The sequence below is a fragment of the Hemicordylus capensis genome, chromosome 2 (assembly GCF_027244095.1).
Source record: "Hemicordylus capensis ecotype Gifberg chromosome 2, rHemCap1.1.pri, whole genome shotgun sequence".
Lineage (NCBI taxonomy): Eukaryota > Metazoa > Chordata > Lepidosauria > Squamata > Cordylidae > Hemicordylus > Hemicordylus capensis.
Genome location: NC_069658.1, coordinates 183127362 through 183147574, shown reverse-complemented (window position 1 = coordinate 183147574; position 20213 = coordinate 183127362). Strand labels below are relative to the sequence as shown.

Below are 20213 nucleotides of genomic sequence, written 5' to 3'. Positions count from 1 at the left end.
GGACTACTTTGCAAGTTGATAACATTGTGAATATGTATTTTTATCATTGCATAACACTTGAGAGTGGGATTTTAAACAAGAAAGAAAGACAAACCTGAAGACAATCTTATCCTGCTGTCTGGCCATGGGAAAAATAAATCTTTACCCACCTGGTTCCATTTCAAAACACTGACACAGATTTTCCATGTGTGAGATATGTTTGCCATAAACTCCCACCTCCTGGCATCAGGTATTTTTGTCTTTTTTTTTTTTTTTTTTAACTTCAGGAAATTTAGAGTATCAATCTTCAGCTGGTGAGTCAAGATCCAATGGTGAGTAGCATACCAATCTAAAGTGGGTTGCACCATTAACATTACAAATTTTGTTTGATTAGGTTTCAGTTTGGGGAGTTGTAAGTGAATTTGGAAAATGCCACTTATTTTGCATGGATAAGAAAAGCTGGACCTGTTGAATATTCCCTTTTTCTACGCAACTATTAAAACTATGTCCTCCTCTGCATGGGGCCCCCTTAGCTATTTCACATCCAGTGATGCCATATGGGTTACAAGTACAGCAGTTTAGTTTGACAACTGGTCTCTTTTACCAAAGTGGCCCAGAACCATGAGGTAGGTTGAGGCAGATAGCTCTGAGGCAACGGATTTGGGGTGCCCTTAAAGCTGTCAGAGTGGGAACAGATATGGGGTCATAATCCACCAGAATGTTCTCCTGCGTAAACCCAGTTGAAATTAACAAGAGGTGTTTAGCTTGGCTTCATTCGTTTCAAAGAAGCATGTGCAGGAGTTGGGAGACGTTCCTGACAAGAGTGTGCCCTGTGTTTATTACCTTTTTGTGAGCCGCCCAGAGAACAATTTATGGGTAGGCTAACAAGATGATGATGATGATAAATAATAATAAATGAGTTGATGAAAAACAATTGGAGAAAATAACTAAATACAAGGACCTTCCAATTGAAATTGAGCAGCTCTGGAAAAAGAAAACAATAGTGGTGCCAATAGTTGTTGGTGCCCTTGGGGCAGTACCAAAGAACTTGAACACCATCTCGAGACCCTGGGCATCAATAAAATTACAACACATCAACTACAGAAGGCCACACTACGTGGGACAGCACGAATACTATGACAATATCTTTAATTTTTCTTTAGTTATCCTAGACCCTTGGAAAGGGCCCGATAATCAAAGTAGCAAATCCAGTCAATAACATCTGGTATACTGTGTGTAAATAGAATATTATTTCTTGTTTACACAGTCAGACAAGTGTTATTGACTGGTTTGTTTTATCCAGACATTGATTCCTTCCCAAGGACCTGGGAGGGCTGAATTTTATTATCAATATTGTTGTTATTATTATAGATATCGTCACAAAATATAGGCTGTTCACAGGAAAGTTCCTTTTTATAATTGGCTGATAGTGATTTCTGTGGCCCCTATGGTGCTGAGGTGCTCTTCAAGTTGTTCTGGAATTGCACCTAGGGCACCAATTACTACTGGGATTATGTTGGTCTTCTTCTGCCACAGCCTTTCAATTTCAATTTGTAGATCTTTGTATTTTGTTATTTTTTCTATTTATTTTTCTTCTATTCTGCTATCACCTGTTATTGCCATGTCAATTATTTTAACTTGTTTTTCTTTCTTTTCAACTACAGTTATATCTGGTGTATTGTGTGGCAGATGTTTGTCTGTTTGTAGTCGGAAGTCCCATAATATTTTTGTATCTTCATTTTCTACAACTTTTTCAATTTTATGATCCCACCAATTTTTGGCTACAGGTAGTTTGTATTTTTTGCAGATGTTCCAGTGTATCATCCCTGCTACCTTGTCATGCCTTTGTTTGTAGTCAGTCTGTGTGATCTTTTTACAACAGCTGATTAGGTGGTCCACTGTTTCATCTGCTTCTTTACAAAGGCGGCACTTGCTGTTTGTGGTGGATTTTTCTACTTTTGCTCTTATTGCATTTGTTCTTAGTGCCTGTTCTTGTGCAGCCAGTATTAAACCCTCTGTTTCTTTCTTCAAGTTGCTATTCTTAAGCCCCTGCCAGGTCTTGGTGATGTCTGATTTTCCAGTTATATTGTGCAAATATTGACCATGCAGTGGCTTATTAATTATATTATTGTTGTTGTTGTTGTTAGCCTTTGGTTTTTCTGCTTCAGGAATCAAAATGTCTTGAAAGACCCTACTGTTTTTAAATTGACTAGGCCTGCTTCCCCCTCCCCCACTTTTCAGAGTATTGTTTTTATGTCTGAGTTTGTTTAGTATTCACGTTTTTCAACAAAACTCTCACCATGGGGTTTATAAGCAACAAAAATGGTTTCGCTTTGCTTGATTGGTGGGCACAATTAGCAATGTAATAAATTCCCATGGCCAATTCAAGTACTTAACTCCAGCTACAGTGGTCTTGTTAGCGTTAGGCTATAATACTACTAGTAATACTAATAATAAATAATATCCTGTTGAAAATGGTAAAAAGTTGCAACACTAAAAAAGCACTGCTGAAGCCGGCTCAGCCTAAAGCCGATTTAGGCTTCACACCGAGCACAGCTGTGACGAGCTGCTAGGAGACAGTGACTCCTAATTGCATGCCTTCAGCGCCCCACTTCCTCCAGCCGCCGGCTTTCCGAGGGCGCCAAAACTACAGCTCCCAGCAGGATCTGTGCTCTGGCAAGATTGGTGAGTGCGTGCTGTGACGTGGCTACAAGCTTTTCGAGAGTAAGAGGGCGCAGTGGAAGGCTGGGAGGATATGTGTACTACATTTCCCATCGTACTTTGGGATAGGTCTTGTGACCGAGTGCCCGGCCCAGCTCAGAGCAGAGGGAGAGGTGAGTATTGTTGTCTCCCTCCCTCTTCTTGCCCCTGGCACCCCGCCTTGAATAGTCTCTGCCTTTTTAAAAACAGCATTATTCCAGAGCTATGGTTCTTTTGCTCTTCTTATATCACCACTTTGCACAAGCCTACCTCTCTAACACTCACCCACATTGGCTGTCCCCGCTTCCTCTTCCTTTCATAGGACTTAAACCCAACAGAAGGCTGGGCTTGGTGCATGTCAGAACTCTTTTGCTTTTCATAAAGCCAGGGACTGCAAGGCTTTAAATATTTGGACTCCGAGTTATGTAGCAGAATCTTGGCTGGTGCAGCTTTCTATGCCATGGAGCTTACACGGGTGAGAAAAGCTGCATCTGTCAAAAACGTACCTCTTCTCTGTTCTTAAAAATGCCCTGGTGGCTTTATAATTGAATTTTGTTGCATGGTGATGATGTGTGACGTTGCATGCATCTCTAGGGTTGCTACTTGGATGCAGCCCAGAGAACCTACCCTCACGGAGTGAGCAGCAGAAACGTGGAAGGGAGGAAGTAGAAGCCTAGCAGTGGCAACCCCTCCTGCAGCATTGGTCCTGGGAGGTTTGCTGTGCTGCAGATTGGCAACTCTGTGTCTTGTGGTGTGATTAAGCATTATAATGCTGCTTTTGATATCTTGATCAAACACACCTAGTGCGGATAATTTGATCTCCTCCATTCACCTTGCATGTGGCCCATGCCATCACAGCTGTGTTAACCCCTCTTCCTCTTTCTGACTCTCTCCACTTCACCAAGGCTATTTTATTTATTTATATGTAAACTGCTTTGGGAGTTTTTGTTGAAAAGCGGTATATAAATATTTGCCATATCCATTTCCCATCTTTATCTCCTTCACAGTTCACACTCGGACACATTGGTGTGGTCTGCATAACACAAGTGGCATTTGCATTTGTTAAGTAAAAAAGACAACCATGAGGGGACTTGGAAGAGGCATATTCACACATGGTGTGAAGAGAGATTTCTCCATAGTACTACTTGATGGCACACTTTACCTTTACTAGAATGCAGGGTCACTCAAACTACTGAACCATAAATCCAGTGTAGGCCAAATAAAGTGCTTCTTCCTACAATGCAAAGTTAGCTTATGGAATTATCTGTCACAGGATGTGGTGATTGCCACTGGCTTAGATGACCTTAAAGATGGATTAGACAAGCCCTCTAGGAAACAGCAGCCTATCAACTAGTATTACCCAAGATAGCTAAATGGAACCTCCAGCTTCAGAGGCAGTATACCTCTGAATACTAATTGCTAGAGTACAAATAATAGGAAAGGACTGTTGCCTTAATTCACTGCTTCTGGATTTGTCCAAAACAGGTGGTTGTCAACGGGATAGACTCTTGTTCATTCACACATTCTTATTGGAGAGCTAAACTTAGTCATGGTCTCCCACTCTAATTCACTTGTAAAAGAACCATCCATGTGGTCATCTGAAGGACCTCCAGGCATGAAAGTCTCTGGAACTGAAGAAGTGCTTTTTCAGACCATTATGTGCAAAAATAAAAAGGGAGGGGGGTAAGCAGGCAAGGGGGAAAAAATTGTGGGCCAGAAATGTCTGAGGATTTATTTACAAAACTACTTTAATCTTCAAACAGAAGTGCTGTTGGGAAGATGGGGCTTAATACCGCGCTTAGTGTCTGGGAGGGAGGAGAAGGGGACTTGTCCCAGTGACCTGATGAAGCTTTCTCCTCGTGGGAATCTCCCTTTGAGCTTTGCTGCTTTCCATGTTTGAATTATTGGTTCTCTTAGAATGCTTTATTTATTTATTTCTTTTTTGAATAGGGGTTCCCATCTCCCTGGATGTCCTGGCATCATGGAAGAGGTGGACAAGATTCTCATTCGTTCCCTCCGCCTCTCTGGGACGTAAGGCCATCTTTATCCTGTGTGTCTTCTTCGTGAGTGGTGGGTGGGAGATGAGCCCTGGTGTGTTGCTTGCTGCAGATAGTAGGTGAACTTGGAGAGCAGGTGGGCAGGGACTTCAAACAACGCTGTAGTCCAGGACTTGGTATGAGGAACGGGGGAGCTTAACTCTGGAATGCCATGGCCATCAAAATCAGATGCAGATGTCTAGACATGCAAAATATTATTTCTGCCATGAGCTCTAAGACAGCCTTGATACAGTGAAAGGGCTTGATTTTCCTACTGAGAGCTAACTTACCCACAACCTTATATAAGGGTTTCCTCTGAACCTAGGCAAAAACTCTATTCATTTATTTAATCGATTTTGCGTATTTTTATACCATGCTCGTATGTGTTCTCATTCTCTCTCTCTCTCTCTCTGAGCAATAACTTAATTGGGGTTACACACCTATGGCTCTTGCTGCGTCATCCGAAGTATTAGCTTCTGCTTGGGGTATTGCCCTCTCTTGCTGATATCCTACTCTAGCTCCAGCCAGCTATTTCACTGCTGTTCCAAGAGGTTGTGTGGGAGGAAGCAACTGGCAGTTGCTTAGTGACAAGGGATGGATTAATAATTAGGCTGCATAGGCAGCCCGGGGGGGGTGGTGTTCTGCCGTCGTGTGATTATCTGAATGCCTCTGGGTGACTCTACCTTGCTCCCCACCATGCACACGATTACTGTTCCCCCCACCCCCAGTTCAAAACATGACTGCTGTTCTCATATCACTGAGCGATAGGACAGTATCCATTACTTGCAACTGGGAAAGAAATGAGATTCTAGTATCCAGATCATTGTATTCAGCAGAATACCCATGCTGTTGGGGGTTGGGGTGGGGGCGTAGGAAAGGAATCATCAGCGCCTGGTGCTCACGGAGGTGCTAAACCTGTGTCTGGGCTGTACGATTTCAGATCACTTATTTATTTATTTTTATTTACATTTATATCCCGCTCTTCCTCCAAGGAGCCCAGAGCAGTGTACAACATACTTAAGTTTCTCCTCACAACAACGCTGTGAAGCAGGTTAGGCCGAGTTCCCCTGTACAAAAAATCCCTGCATATAGAAAACTAGCATGTGAAGGAGGTTGGACTCTCTTTGCCATACTAGTTTTCTATTTGGAAGAATTTACTTCTTGTATGGAGGAACATTTAGTCATGTGGACCCTCACTTGCCCTCTCAATATGCCATGACGCTCACTGGGTGACTCTGGGCCAGTCAGGGTGGTTGTGAGGATAAACATAACCATGAGCACTGCTCTGGGCTCCCTGGAGGAAGAGCGGGATAGAAATGTAAATCAATACAGGCAGAAGAGTATGGTGCATACGTTTAAAGTTGTGTGGGCCACATGAAGAGCAGAGGAGTTTCTGTCTGTTCGATCAAGTTTTGTTAATGAGTGTCCAAGACTCTCCTCGACCCACAATAGCTGAAGGGTACACCTGGCAGTTTCTAAGCGACTGCAGAGTCTTCCCTCAGAACTAGCCAAAGGGAGAAGATGTGGGAACCTGTGTGGTACAGCGGTTAGGGTTGGACTATGTCCAAGGAGACTCAAATTTAAATCTCCATTCAGCCATTGAACTCACTGGATAACTCTGGGCCAGTCACTTCTCTCTCAGCCTAACCTACCTCCCGGGGTTGTTGTGAGGATAAACATAACCATGTACACCACTCTAGACTCCTTGGAGGAAGAGAGGGATATAAATATAGTAAATAATAATTCTGTGATTCCTCTTGAATAGGAGTAATACTTAAGCTTACCATTTAGAGCAGGCCTGCACAAATTGTGACCCAACAGCTGAGTATCATTCCACCAGCCTTGTATGGCAGCCCACCAGGTGCTCGACCACCCTCCTGCTTTTGCAGTCCTGGGCAGGCAGCAAAGACAGGAGGCTTACTGAGCACCTGATGGGCTGCTATACAAGATTGGCAGGCTGCATTTGGCTTGGTGAGTCACAAGTTGTGCTGGCGGCTTTGTTTGTTCCAATTAGAACCTGCTTTCTGGTTCTGTTTGGATCTACAGAGCAACTCTGTTGAACTCCCAAAGCAGTTAACAACATAGGAAGATTAGTTAAAAAAACCCCAAAAAACCAGATCATTAAACATTTAAAATACAGAAAGTAAAAGTCAGCCTGAGAAATATCAGCAGCCATGATGGAATCCGATGGGTCTCTCCAAATACTGTTCTATGACCCAAACTACATGTCATATTAAACACATAGTTCGTCTGTGCATATTTATGGTTTTAATTGTAAACAGCAATTATGGGGATAGGGGCAATCAGGACCGTGGGGGATCCTTTGTCCCTGTGGTACATTCCTGATGGAAATCATCTCATTGAAGCTGTCTGGGAGACAAAGCTACCTGGGAGAGAAAGCTACCATTGGTACCAGTAACAGCTTCCCTTTCAAGTCAAATGGCAACTATGGGGCCGAGGGTGTGATTTTAATTTGGACCTTGGCATGGGGATAAAAAAATTCATCCATGTGCCACAATCCAGGTCTGATTTGCCCATACCCTCAGTGATATTTACCCTTAAAAAAAAAAAGTAGGGTCAAACTGCATTTAATGTAATATGCAGTTTGGTCCTGAATGGTATTAAACGTACATTCTATCAGTAATCCTTAAAACAATTATGAGAGGTAGAGCAGTAGTATTCCTGTTTTACAGAGAGGGGTCTGGGATTCGAGAGCAGAAACTTACTTAATAGCTGAGATGTAATTTGAACTGCAAGCTTCCTTACTTATATTCTTACAGTCAAACTTTGTGCATGCTTAAAATCCTCCAAGTATGGGTGTGAGTTTTGCTGAGTTCCCATCGGCCTCAGCAAGACTTGCTTCTAGGTAGATATGCACAAGATTGTATTATTAGCGTGTGAGTTAGGAAGCCCATGCTTCAAACCTCTACCCCTAAGCAAGCTGGTGACCTTAATGGCAAGGTTACCAGCAAGCAACCTTGTAACCAGTATAGCAATAGCAATAGCACTTACATTTATATACCGCTTTATAGCCAGAGCTCTCTAAGCGGTTTACAATGATTTAGCATATTGCCCCCCAACATTCTGGGTACTAGGCCTGTTGACACAACACCAACCCTCTTTTAGGAGCCTGCTGACAGTTTAGGTATCTTGTTGCCTTGCAGGCCCCTGGGAAAGAGGCAGCTGTGCCTAGTGCCCCCACCCCACAAGCTGTCAGCTTGAAAAGGTAGTATAATGTCAGTGCAGCAATCTGTGAAGGACAGACTGTGCAAAAAGATATGACAGTTGGCAGTCCATTCTCTTATTTAGATTCTATTCTTCCATCCCCTTGCCTTGGGCTCAGAGACTGTTCTGGGTCATCTTGGCAGCCATGTTGTGTGTCCTGTGCTGTGCTTCAGGTGCAGCTTAATAAATGGGTGGAGTGAAAAGTGTTGACTCTTCCACAGCAACAAAGGGAAAGAGTGATACTGGTGGGTAAGCAATACCGTTTTAGCCGACGTTCTGAAGGAAAGAAGGATTCTGGGGGTGCGGGGTGCACATGCATATCCCTAATAACTTTTATGTTTAGAATCTGATAAAAACCAAACATACAGCACATGCAAGGGGGGTCCTGGGGGGTCCCACCATCCTGGTTCAAGATGGCGGCCACTCGAAGTATAAGCACCACCCCTTTAGAACTCGTGTTCTTACAAACCAAATTCATAGTGCATGGGAGGGTATGATGACAGAGGGTTTCGTTACCAGCCGTCCCTATGAAAACAGAAAGCAGCCATGCATATCAAGCACCTTCCACAAACAAGCTCTATTTTCACGAACAGTAATAAAATACTATTGGATGGATTTCATTCTAAACTATTAATGTGGCTTTGATGTTAAAAGAAACAGTCTCTATTAGAACTATTTATGTTGGTTCCCCCACTGCCCAGGGAGATCCCAGACGAAGTGCAGAGCATCCGTGAGTTCACCACTGAGCTGATAGTGGAATCTGTTGTGCGATGTCTCCGTGTCATCAACCCTTCTGTGGGGGCAGGCCTCAGCCACATCCTGCCTCCAGGCATGTCTGCTCGCTTCCGGATTGGCATGAGCCTGGCACAAGCTTGTCAGGTGAGTAGATCTAAACTCTAATTCTGATGCACTGGATGAAGTAGGTTCCTGCTTCCAAAAGCCTATGCTGCAATTAGGTAGAGAGTCTCTTAGGTGCCTTTAAATCTGAAAGCTGTTTCTCTTAAGAGGAATCTGGTGCCTGGTGCAGAATCAAGATTCCTGGGGGATCTCATTCGGGATTCTGAAAGAAAAGCAAGATTCTAAGGCCTCCTCACTTTCTGGCCCGCATTGTATTTTCCATCTTACAGGATTTAGGATATCAAGGGGAAGTTGGCTACCAGACTTTCTTGTACAGCAGTGAGCCTGAAATCAGACGCCTCCTCCTGTTTCTGGTAGAGAAGCTCCCGCGAGATGCCTCTGAGGATGCCAGTCAGCCTGTGGGTATGGAGGAAGTTGGGCCAAAGCAGATCTGGGGCTCAGGGATATTTGAGCTCTAAGTTGTGGTTGTCTCTTTAAACTGCTTTGTGTACTTGCAGGCAAATCAACAACGCTTCACAGAGCTATTGCTGTTGCCATCAAGGAGCAACTGGCTGTCCCCTGGGTGCCCCCTGCCTGTCGCACCCCCCGCCTGCAGCTGTTACAGGTGTGTGTTCTTCTCTACTCCTCTTATTAGGTTAATGGCTTCATAAGCATTTGAGGATGCTTTTGTTTCTGCAGGCATTTGGCTGTTTTTAACTGATGAAAGTCTTTGAGTTTTAATTTTAAATTCTGATTTTACTGTATTTGTACACTGCCTGGAGACCACATGTTTTGGTGGTATGTAATAAATAAGCAGAATTTGGTGCTGAATGTTGATTTCTGATCATCTTAACTTGCATTTATTAGGGAGGAAAAGGTTCTAGTGCTGATAGTTGTGAAGGTGTGTGTTTTTAAAGAAATGCAGAAAGTGTCTGCAGAAGGTTCTAGTGGATCTTCTGTCTGCATGGCTACCTGGTCTTCCCTTGTCTGCTCAGACTCCCAGTGGTTTCCATTGATATCCCAGATCTGCAGTAAGCCAAACACTGGGTTCTGAACAAGGCATGTCAAATTTGCAAACACTGATATGCATATTTAAGCAAAGAGCCTGCATTATTTTTCTTACTGGGTATGTAAACATCTCCATCGAGTAACTTCTCCCTCCCCACATACTGTTGTTTTAGCAGTGACGGCGGTGTGTGTGTGTGTGTGTGTGTGTGTGTGTGTGTGTGTGTGTGTTTCTAGCCCTGATACCTGGGAATTTTTGGTTAATTATTAGTTTAACCCTTCAGAACCTGGTGTTCCTCTCTTCTAGTGCGGTGAATAGTTTCTCAGAGTCTCTTCCCAACTTCCTTCTTGTCAGGGTTCATGCCTACTGAAGCGATTCCAAGCTCAGCCCCTGGTCTTGCCTTGGGAGTCAAATCTAGTCCCTGGGAAGGTGCCCCCAGGTGAGTTTTGAGCTGTAGAATTCTTGGGTGAGGGATTCTGGGCAATCGCTCTATTGCAGTTGGAAAGGACTTCCTTCTCACTTTTGTGTATCTCCTGGGTTTCTGGGATTAAGGGTGGCAGAATTTCGACAGCCATGATTGTGACGTCTGTAACAAATCCTCTAGTTCAGGTTCCAGAATTCTGGAATAAATACATTTTTCCATTTTTAGAAAACATATAAAACCATCTTTCACTCACGTGCTGCATTGTTCTGGATAGTCTTTGCTTAGAGGCTGCAAGTGTGGCTGTTCCCAACAGTTGGTGAGATTTCTTTGCTCAGCAAGACCTCTGGCTTTGCCGTGGTGGTTGTCCCAGCTCCCTGTGGCTCTTGCCCATCTTTTCTCTCAAACATACCACACTTCTGCCATGAGTCTCAGCCATTCTCCACATAGCCTCTTCAGCCCGCAATATAAAGAAATATATTGGGGAAAACGTAACAAGATTTCCAGTCTTGGGGGGGGGGGAATTGAAATCCTAGAGTTACAGCAATGCACATCCCACCCCCAGGCCCTAATTTCCAAATGTCTACCCAAATGGAGAGAGGCCTTTTGATGAGTCTTGTGTGGGTGGAGAAATCATACAAGTAGAACTACTACTGAAAGGGCTTGTGTAATGACCTTTCTGATTGCATTGGGACACAGTTGATACCACTAACAGAGCATATGAAGGGAAATGCAATTTGTGGGCCTTTATGGATGTGAAAGAAATACATACCTGTCTGTAGTTGGTTTTGTTCTTATCTTGTGTGTTGCTGTCTCTCTCATTGGCTTATTGAAAATCAAACCAAAGATGTTTTCTTTTACCCAAAATGCATAGCTGGAGTGCCCTAGCCAGTCGCTCTGGGGCAGTTTGGGTAATAGCCCCTGGAATTGAGCATGCAGACTTGCAGCCTGATCCTTTGCATGTTTACTTGGGAGTAGCTCCCAGTGAGTCCAGTGAATTGCAGCCAAGTGCCTTTCTCTAAATCTGCATCATTTTATTCCTATTGCAGTTTCTGGTTGTGGAATCTGTACTTTTAAGTGCAGGAGTTCTAAGCCTCCTGGGTTTGAAAAAGGGGTGATAGTTGTTCTCCCAGAATGTGGCTTGTCTAGTCACCCCCAAAGAATGCTGGAATGGGGAGGGTCGACCAATTTGTGAGTGTCTGACTGGCCACACCCTCTTCTCTGTAGAGAGGAAAGAGTTCTTTGTCAAGTTCCTGCCCCCTGTGTCAGCCCAGCTGCCACAAACAACGTCCTTGGTGCCATCCCTGTTGGAGCGTAATATGGCTGAGCTGAGTGCAGCCCAAGATTGGGAAAGTGAATGGAAGAGCCAGGGCCTTGGATCACGCATGACTCCAGAGGTGAGTAAGAGGGATGGCACTGAATCTGGTTATCCAGACTCAGTGGCTGCTGGTGTGATGGTCACCCTCGGCATACACACAGTTATCGCTCTCATCCTTATCACCACCCTACAAGGTAGGACAGTGTTGATTCTCTTATTGCAGATGCGAGTGGGCTGAGACTAAGAGAGTGGTGGCTTGGGTAAGAGTTCATGGCAAAGGCGGGATTTGAACTGGGGACTAGCTGGCTCAAAGTTTAGTCTCTTAGCCACTGTGCTACAGTACCTGTTGCTCTCTCTATTCAGGATCCAGTCTCCACATCAGTAGTGGACCTCTCACTTCATGGTTCACTCTCCCCTTCCCCCATCTGCTGACTCTGGGGATGAGTGGATAATTCAGGGTACCTCCTTGGCTGAGCAAAAGTATCCTCTTGTGGTTTGTGCCTCACTGAGTACCTGGCTTTTCCAAATAGGGACCAGAAGAGCCCTTTCTGTCTCAAAAGACTCTGGATCAGACCAGAGTCCCTCAGCTTTGGCTTCAGCGCAGGGGGACAGAATCGACTTATGCCCTTCCCAGCCTGGCAGGTTGCTATTCCCTTGAATTCTGCTTACCACTCCCTTCTCTCATTAGTCTCCGCTGCAGTGCTCCTCACTCTGCTTCTCTTTCGCCTTCTCGCAGGAGTACCGTCAATGGAAGCTTCAGCGGCTGCAGCGTCGCCTCCTGGACCAGCTACGCCAAGCTTCTCCTTCTCTTGGGCCTGCTCAGCCGGGCACAACCGGCCGTGACTTGATCCAGCTCCTGGGCAGCTTTGGTGCTGGCCACGAGCGTGCTGGGGCTCTGGCCAAGGGGTCTCGTTTCACCCATACTCAGAACTTGGCCTATAAGCAGGTATGGGAAGGAAGGAGGGCGGAGCGCATGATTTTGGTTTAAGGTGGGAGAGCAGGCTTAAGAGGTAACTAAACTCCTCATGGGGCAAAGGGATTTGGGCTGTTCAGCAGCCACCAGCTGGAGAATACCATTTGTGGAAATATTTTAGAGATGAGTGGGGGAGGATGGGAGAAGGAAGAGTCTAAGTTGGTTTTGTTTGGTCTCCTGACAGGAAGCCGAGCACCCAGTGCAAGTGGAGACTATACCAATCTCCCGGACATCAGAACAGGTAAAATGAGGTGGGGAGCTGAGCTTCAGATACTGGGGTGGGTCTCGAGTCGAGACTTGTGACTAGTCTCCTTTACTTCATCCCCTGAAAAGTTATACATTTGGGAAGGGCATCCTATTCTGTGCTGAGAGGATTTTGGCTCAGTATTATCAGGGTAGGTTCTGTGCCTCTCATTACCCCTTTGAATTAATTTTTAAAATCCACATGGAGCTGGTTCAGACATCACATGGAACATGGTTACATCTTGGTTCTGCACAACACCTCTAAGTTGCAGGAGTACACTCTTCCCCACTCCTCCTCGTACTAGGCTCGGAAGAATTCTGCTTCCAGTTTTGGTCAAAAACAAAGAAAGGACAACTGTGGTATCTGAACTGCCAGATCTTAGTTTGTTACTGCCAACTTCCCTGAAATAAACATAAATCTTAAACCCACTTCAGACCTTGGACTTGGATCTAGATTTATTTTGGGGAAGGTGGTTAGAGTATTTTATTTATTTATTTGATTCGATTTCTATACCGCCCTTCCAAAAATGGCTCAGGGCAGTTTACACAGAGAAATAATAAATAAATAAGATTGGTCAGTAAACAAAGGTTGGTCACTTCAGGTGTCATGACCAATCTTGGTTTATTTTTAACCAAAATTGGACATAGAATGTTTCAAGGCAAGTATAGGCAGGGAGGGAGGTAGCACATACGCCCCAGCTCAGGGATATCATGCAGATCAAAGATTTAACCATGATTTTGTGCAACGTCAGAACTGACCCATGTATTCATGCAATGCACATTCTCACACCCGGTTCAGAAGTATTCTGTATCGGTTTGAAATCCACTAGTTTCTCATAGATTGTTCTGATTTCACATTTAGCTAACAAAATGGGAGATCAGCAATCTTGCATAGTTGTGACTTATGCCCTGGACCACGTAGTATGCCTCTAATGGTGTTTTTTAAACTATTTTATTTGTTGTGATGTTTTGTGTTTGCTGTATTCTTAAATAATGTGCACCCACCTATATACTAAAAAGTAAAGTGTGCCGTCGAGTCGGTGTCGACTCCTGGTGACCACAGAGCCCTGTGGTTCTCTTTGGTAGAATACAGGAAGGGTTTACCATTGCCCTCTCCCACGTAGTATGAGATGATGCCTTTCAGCATCTTCCTGTATTGCTGCTGCCCAATATAGGTGTTTCAGTGGGGATTTGAACAGGCAACCTCTGGCTTGCTCGTCAAGTTATTTCCCTACTGTGCTACAAATATGATAGATGAATTATGCTGAGTATACTGCTGCTGAATTTTGAAAATCTGAGTGTTTTATTCCTGGAATGCAAGTTGACAGCCCTCATGATAGCAGAGAATTAAAAAAAACAAACACTCTGATAATATGAAAACTAGTTTCTAAGCCTTTAGCAGAAACTGAAATATGGATAGAGTTCTCGGAGGTTGATGGATGGTTATTTAGATGTATAGTCCCATTTCAAAGGCTTGAGCCAGGTAACAAATAGAAACTTGAAGCCTTTAGCAAAACGAAATAGTAGATATTTCTTCTGCTGGCCTAATTTTGACCCTTAACTAATTGTCATGCAGCACTTTCAAAAGGTGCTTAGGTTTGAATGTTGGTAAGTCTCCAGGGAGAGGTAGCCTCATAATTTGAGGAGGGCACACAGTGATTGCTACTAGGCCCCTTTCCTTTTACCCTTCCTTCCTGAAACTGACAGATCAATTGTATTGCTAAAGGGGCTCTCTCAATAGGTCTCTAGATTTTAAGAGGGCACCTTGGAGGAGGCATTCTAAGGTATGCTGGGTCTGTGCTGCTTTAGGTTATATTTGGCTTCTTAAATTGTGCCCAGAAGAGGAAAAGGCAACCCATGCAGGTGTTAAAGCTCTGGTGTAACGTACTCCCAATAGTTTCCTGCTTCTCCCCTAACCTCTGACGTTACAGGAGCAATCATTCACTCAGTGGGAAAGCACTGGTCTCTATGACTAGTAGTGACCTTGAGTCTCAATCATCTTTTTAAAATGCATGATGAAAAAATCCAAGCAAACTACGATAGAGGGATCAAAATCAACTTCTTCTTCTTCTTTTTTTTTTGCAAAGTTCACTTTATATATTAGCATTGAATGATGGAATTGGTTTTTCTAGTATGGGATTTCTTGGGACAAAATTCCAAAACCTCTTGACGATGCTTCCTTAAAGCCCTTCCTGATTCTTTTTTCTGACTGCTTCTCTTCTCCCTGCCCCCTCCCCGTTTCAGGAATTAAGGGAAAAGCAGGCAGCAGAACTGGAGACCTTGGAAGGTGAACTGGGCCGTCTTGTGGGACAAATTGGAGATCTTGAGGGCCAGATGGCCACACTGGGACTGACCCTCACACAGGTGAGAACAGGATGGGAGTAACCATGCTTTTTGGTACCGGAGTGCACCATACCAGCTGAAAGGAAATGTTGTCTGTAGCACCCTCTGCAGGCTGTAAAATGGCAGCACAGCACCTCAGAGGCATCTTTGGCAGAGGGTTAGCAGACTGGCAGAGGCTGATTGAATGATGATAACTTCTAGGGCTCCTGAAGGTCCTGCCATGAGGCAGCAATTTTATGGTGTGGATGCCATTACAGGTGGCCGAGTGGAAGATGTATAGCACTAACTCGTGGGGAGCAGTCCACTGGGATGTTCAACAGGAGCTGCTTAAGGGCACAATACTGCCCTCTTGCACATTTCCATGTTCCTATCCAGAAAAGCAGGATGGTCTAAAAGGGCTTAGAATCTCAACATCTCTCTGTCTCCCCCAGGTGGTGGCTGAGAGCAGTACACCATGTATCAACACGGGCAGGAGACGTTCCTGATTGTTGTCGCCATTTTAACTATCTGTTGTATTGTTTTATGCCTGTTTTTATATGTTTTTATACTTTTAGCATGATGTTTTTATTGTGTTTTTATTGTATGTTTTTAACTTTTGTAAACCGCCTTGGGGCTATTTTTTAACGAAAGGCGGTATAAAAATGCAAAAATAAATAAATAAAATAAACTAGGGAGGGTTTAATTGTAGGTGAGCCCTGAGAGGGTGTCTGTGTCTTTCTCAGGTGGAGGGGGAGGTGCGGCAGCGGCAGTTAGGAGTGACAGAGCAGGAGCAGACATTGCGTGTGAAGGGGCGTACTGTGGAGCTGCTGCCTGATGCAGAGAACAACATGGCCAAGCTGCAGGTAACTGGCATGGTGGGAAGGAACGGCCAAGGAACTGGGATGAAGTGGGCAAGCGGGTGGGGGCAAACTGCCTTTCTGTTTTGAAGCTGGGAGTCCAGAAATGGAGAGTTGGGTGGACTGGGAGAGGCTGGTTGGTATTATTGTAAGCCACATGGTGGCCATGGGAAAAGTGGTTTAAAGGCTTGCCCTTGGTTTGTTAATAGGAGCCATGATGAGGGGAAGACAAGTAGCAAATAGGCACCACCATTAAGATGGGAAAAGGTGGGGAGAATGGGGAGAATGTGGCTGTCAATGGGAGGAGCAATGCTCTGAGTCAGATTTGGGAAAGGACACTTCCACCCCTCCCAGGGTATCCTCAGAATGGCCATCCGACAAATCCTAGTGTGGCCCAAGGGATTGGAGATATGCAGTGGATTTGTAATCCTCTGCTGGTAATGAGAGAGGAAGGAGAAAGAATTCTTGTGTGATGCATGGGATATTCCCTCTCTCTTTCTCCTTTTCATACCTAGTAGGGAACATCATACAGAAACTATCTGGAAGGCAAGATGGTCTAGCAGGGCTTATTAAGATCTCAGAAGCTCTTTGTCTCCCCCAGGTGGTGGTTGAGAGCAGTGCACAGCGGATCATCCAGCTGGCTGCCCAGTGGGAGAAGCACCGAGTGCCGCTAACCCAAGAATTCCGGGAGCTCAAGGCCCTCCATAACTCAAAAGAGGTGATGCAAGCAAAGGGCTGTAGGAGGTGCCCTTCTAGGGATGGGAGACTGAACAGTGATGTGCGTATATATATTTCCTCCCTGCTTCTGATTGCAGCTGGAATCATCACGGCGCCTATTAGAGATCAGAGAGCTGCATGAGCGGATCCGATCAGCTGCTGATGAGGCCAAGCACAAGGAAGATCTCTACAAACAGTTGGTTGGTGGCTTGTAGGGGGGTGGCGTTCACTAATAGTTTCAAGACAACTCTTAGCATGCCCAAAGTATTTAATTGGGGGCAGTTGTTCCCTGCATGACTATGATTCTGCTGAGAACTCTGGGATTTGACTTCCTGCAAATGCATCATATATTTATATTATATATCAAGGGGGAAAGGCAATGTTTGTTTTCATAGCTCTGAGCCTAAATTAGGGGTTGCTGGGATTGAGGCTTTCCTGCCTCGTGAACCTTTCCTACCAAAACCCCTTGGTTGGTTGGTTGGTTTTGTTTTTCTCCATGACATTCTTTTGGGCCCCTGTTCCAATAGTTCCATCCCTCCTATTTGTGATTAGGGCATATTAGCCCTGTTCTTTGTGATTAGGGCATATTAGCAATAGCAATAGCACTTACATTTATATACCGCTCTATAGCCGGAGCTTTCTAAGTGGTTTACAATGATTTTAGCATATTGCCCCCAACATTCTGGGTACTCATTTTACCAACCTCGGAAGGATGGAAGGCTGAGTCAACCTTGAGCCCCTGGTCAGGATCGAACTTGTAACCTTCTGGTTACAGGGCAGCAGTTTTACCACTGCACCGCCAGGGGCTCTGGATGCAGTTCATCCATTAGCTAATTTGTCATGGGTGACACTATTTCATATACATGCTTACCACCTCCACTAATGCTTGATTTGTGTTTCATAAATCAAATAGTTGATTTACTAGATACAATCATTATCACTTCTGGATAATTCTGTGTGCCACAAACTTGCAACATCTGATTTTCTAGGTTTTAGAACTATGGGTGCTGTGTCTTTTGTTTTTAAACTGGCAGACAGCGAATGTCTCTCTGAGGTGGTAAACTTGTGTCTTAATTCAGACTGCAGATGTGGGCTTATATAGTGGAATGCTGCAGAAGGCTTCTAGCCTAGCTTTCTCACTGACCTGCTAGTTTCTGTGTGCAAGAGTGTGTGTGTGTGTTTTTTTTTAATGGAGGAATACATGAACCCCCTCTTGCAGCCTGAAGTGGTACAATCCAGACGCAGATTTACCACCTCAGTGAATGGTAGACCTCGGGATTCTGCACAGTGGAATGGGGCTAGAGTGTGGAGGATACTTGGCACCCTCAAAAAGCCCCTGCACACGTCTGTTTCCTTGTTGCATTCCTGTTTCTGCTCGTCTGCAGCTTGTGGAGTTGGAATCCCTTCCCAAGGATGTATCTCGCTCTGCCTATACCCAGCGCATCCTGGAGATCGTGGGCAACATCCGTAAGCAGAAAGAGGAGATCACAAAGGTAAAAAAGAATTACCACCTGGAAGTGCTCTCACTCTCAAGGTCAGAGTTTCTTAAATGTTCCCTTGGATCTGCTGTGCATGGACAGCCAACTCGCAGTATATATTTGTTGGTAGACTGCCACTTCACAGGAATATAGGAAGGTGCCTTCTACTAAGTCAGACCATTAGTCCATCTAGCTCAGCATTGTCTGCACAGACTGGCAGCAGATTCTCCAGTCCTATCTTGGAAATGCTGAGGAGGGAACCTGGGACCTTCTGCATGAAAACATGCAAGTGCTTTTTCCAGAGCTGCTCCGTCCCCTGAGGGGAATATCTCACAGTGCTCATATGTGGTCTTCCATTCAAATGTGAACCAGGGTGGATCCTGCTTAGCAAAGGGGAGAATTCATGCTTGCTACCACAAGACCAGCTCTCCTCATATTGCATGGGATGGTTACACGTTTGAATGCTATCTACCTCTTGTATTTACTAAACTAGCATAAGGAGAAGGTTCTAGACTGGTATTGAGTCTGCAGGTAGCTCATCACACGAGGAAGCATTCCAAACATGCAGTTCATCCACCTGCAGTCTCAAATTGCGCAGACCCGAAAAAGAGCCACTGTGTGTGGAGCAGCTGATCATGTGTGTTGCCTCTTAGGGGACTCTGCTCTATGGCTGATTTAGCACATTCTGTACATAATGACTATGGCCTCGTGTGATGACTTGTGTTTGTAAAATAGTCATGGATCAAGCAACACTGAGCTTTCATATTCGCCTCAAATGAAATGCTTCTAATGACGACACTTGTATTCTTAAGTTGAAAGTCAACAAGTGATGTACATGCATGTGTGAATCAGCCCTTTTTTCAAATTTTTAAAAGTAATGGTAAAGTGCTGTTGAGTCGGTGTTGACTCCTGGCAACCACAGAGCCATGTGGTTTTCTTGGTAGAATACAGGAGGGGATTACCATTGCCTCTGCCCGTGCAGAATGAGATGATGACGATGCTTTCAGCATCTTCCTATATCGCTGCTGCCCGATATAGGTGTTTCCCATAGTCTGCGAAACATACCAGCGGGGATTTGAACCAGCAACCTCTGGCTTGCTAGTCAAGCCATTTTCCCACTGAACCATTAGGTGGCTTCTTAAAAGTAAGCCACACACACACAAGCTGCCCATTCCCACAATTCTTTAGACAGTTGATTTTTTCTTCTTCCCCAGGTTGAAAGTGAGGACTATCCAAACAACAACAAAAAAAAAAACCCATGGGGAAATCCCAGGATTTTAGCATAGGAGTGACAATTTAAGTAGATAAATTGCTGCAACCTGAGTGTGTGTGTTTATGAGAACCAAACATTCTCAGCCACAGCACCCCACATCTGTCATACTGGGGTTATGGACTATACTGGCATTCACATGAAATAAGACCTGAGTTAGAGTACAAGCTGTCTTTGCTGCTACATTTTGTTCCTGGATGAACATGCTGCCCAATCATACATCATTCAAATCCTATATTTCTCCCTTGGTTGCTATAGGCAGCCCTCACTTCCACTATGGTTGGGGTAGGAAATGGGTTTAAAGGAACCTGGAAGTTCTGTACAATAGGATGCATCACTCTTGCATTTTTGTATCTGTATGACATCCACCGGGAAGCATAGCCACTAGTGGCTTTCAGGTTTTTGTGGAAACTTTTCATTCTACCTGTTATGTTCATTTTTCTATCTGCGATTCTCGTGGATGCCCTCCAGGACCACAACTGGGGTGGCATTGTCAGTGAATCATGTATGGGTTTGTGGAGGGATGGGTTCAAGAAGCAACATTCAACCCAGATGTAGAATTGCTGTGAGAAGTGAGGTCCAGGAAGAGGCTGTACTTTTCCAAGCAACAGCCGGGTCCTCCTTCGGGTGCGTCTGTGTGGTGTCTTCTCTGTGCAACTCCAGTGCACATTGATCCTTGCAGGAAGGAAAATGCTTGGGCAGAGGGGTTGTAGGGAAGTGAGCCAAGGACAGGGGGTGGATTCTGCCGTCCTGTGCTATTAAAATGGGACTGCTGCAGACCCACTTTTGTGGTGTTTTTACAGTTGCAATATGGCTCTGCCACTATCCTTC

The 20213-nt window shown here is 44.7% G+C and overlaps 1 protein-coding gene across 3 annotated transcripts in view; it reads left to right on the top strand.

Annotated features, from left to right (window-relative positions):
* Nucleotides 1-287: 287 nt before the first annotated feature.
* The window catches only part of CCDC22 (coiled-coil domain containing 22), a 23141-nt gene continuing 3215 nt past the window's right edge, over nt 288-20213 (top strand). Inside the window, exons 1-14 of one of the 3 annotated variants that reach the window (XM_053292885.1) lie at nt 288-311; nt 4630-4710; nt 8642-8819; nt 9068-9200; nt 9296-9402; nt 10138-10222; nt 11432-11601; nt 12259-12468; nt 12680-12736; nt 14983-15102; nt 15804-15923; nt 16519-16635; nt 16733-16834; nt 18020-18127. In XM_053292885.1, the coding sequence (XP_053148860.1) occupies nt 4661-4710; nt 8642-8819; nt 9068-9200; nt 9296-9402; nt 10138-10222; nt 11432-11601; nt 12259-12468; nt 12680-12736; nt 14983-15102; nt 15804-15923; nt 16519-16635; nt 16733-16834; nt 18020-18127 (1557 nt within the window). In that variant the 5' untranslated portion in view covers nt 288-311; nt 4630-4660. Of the gene's footprint in view, nt 312-2687; nt 2814-3001; nt 3155-4629; nt 4711-8641; nt 8820-9067; nt 9201-9295; nt 9403-10137; nt 10223-11431; nt 11602-12258; nt 12469-12679; nt 12737-14982; nt 15103-15803; nt 15924-16518; nt 16636-16732; nt 16835-18019; nt 18128-20213 lie in introns of those variants that run through there. The other 2 variants (XM_053292884.1, XM_053292883.1) reach the window with 2 other exon arrangements.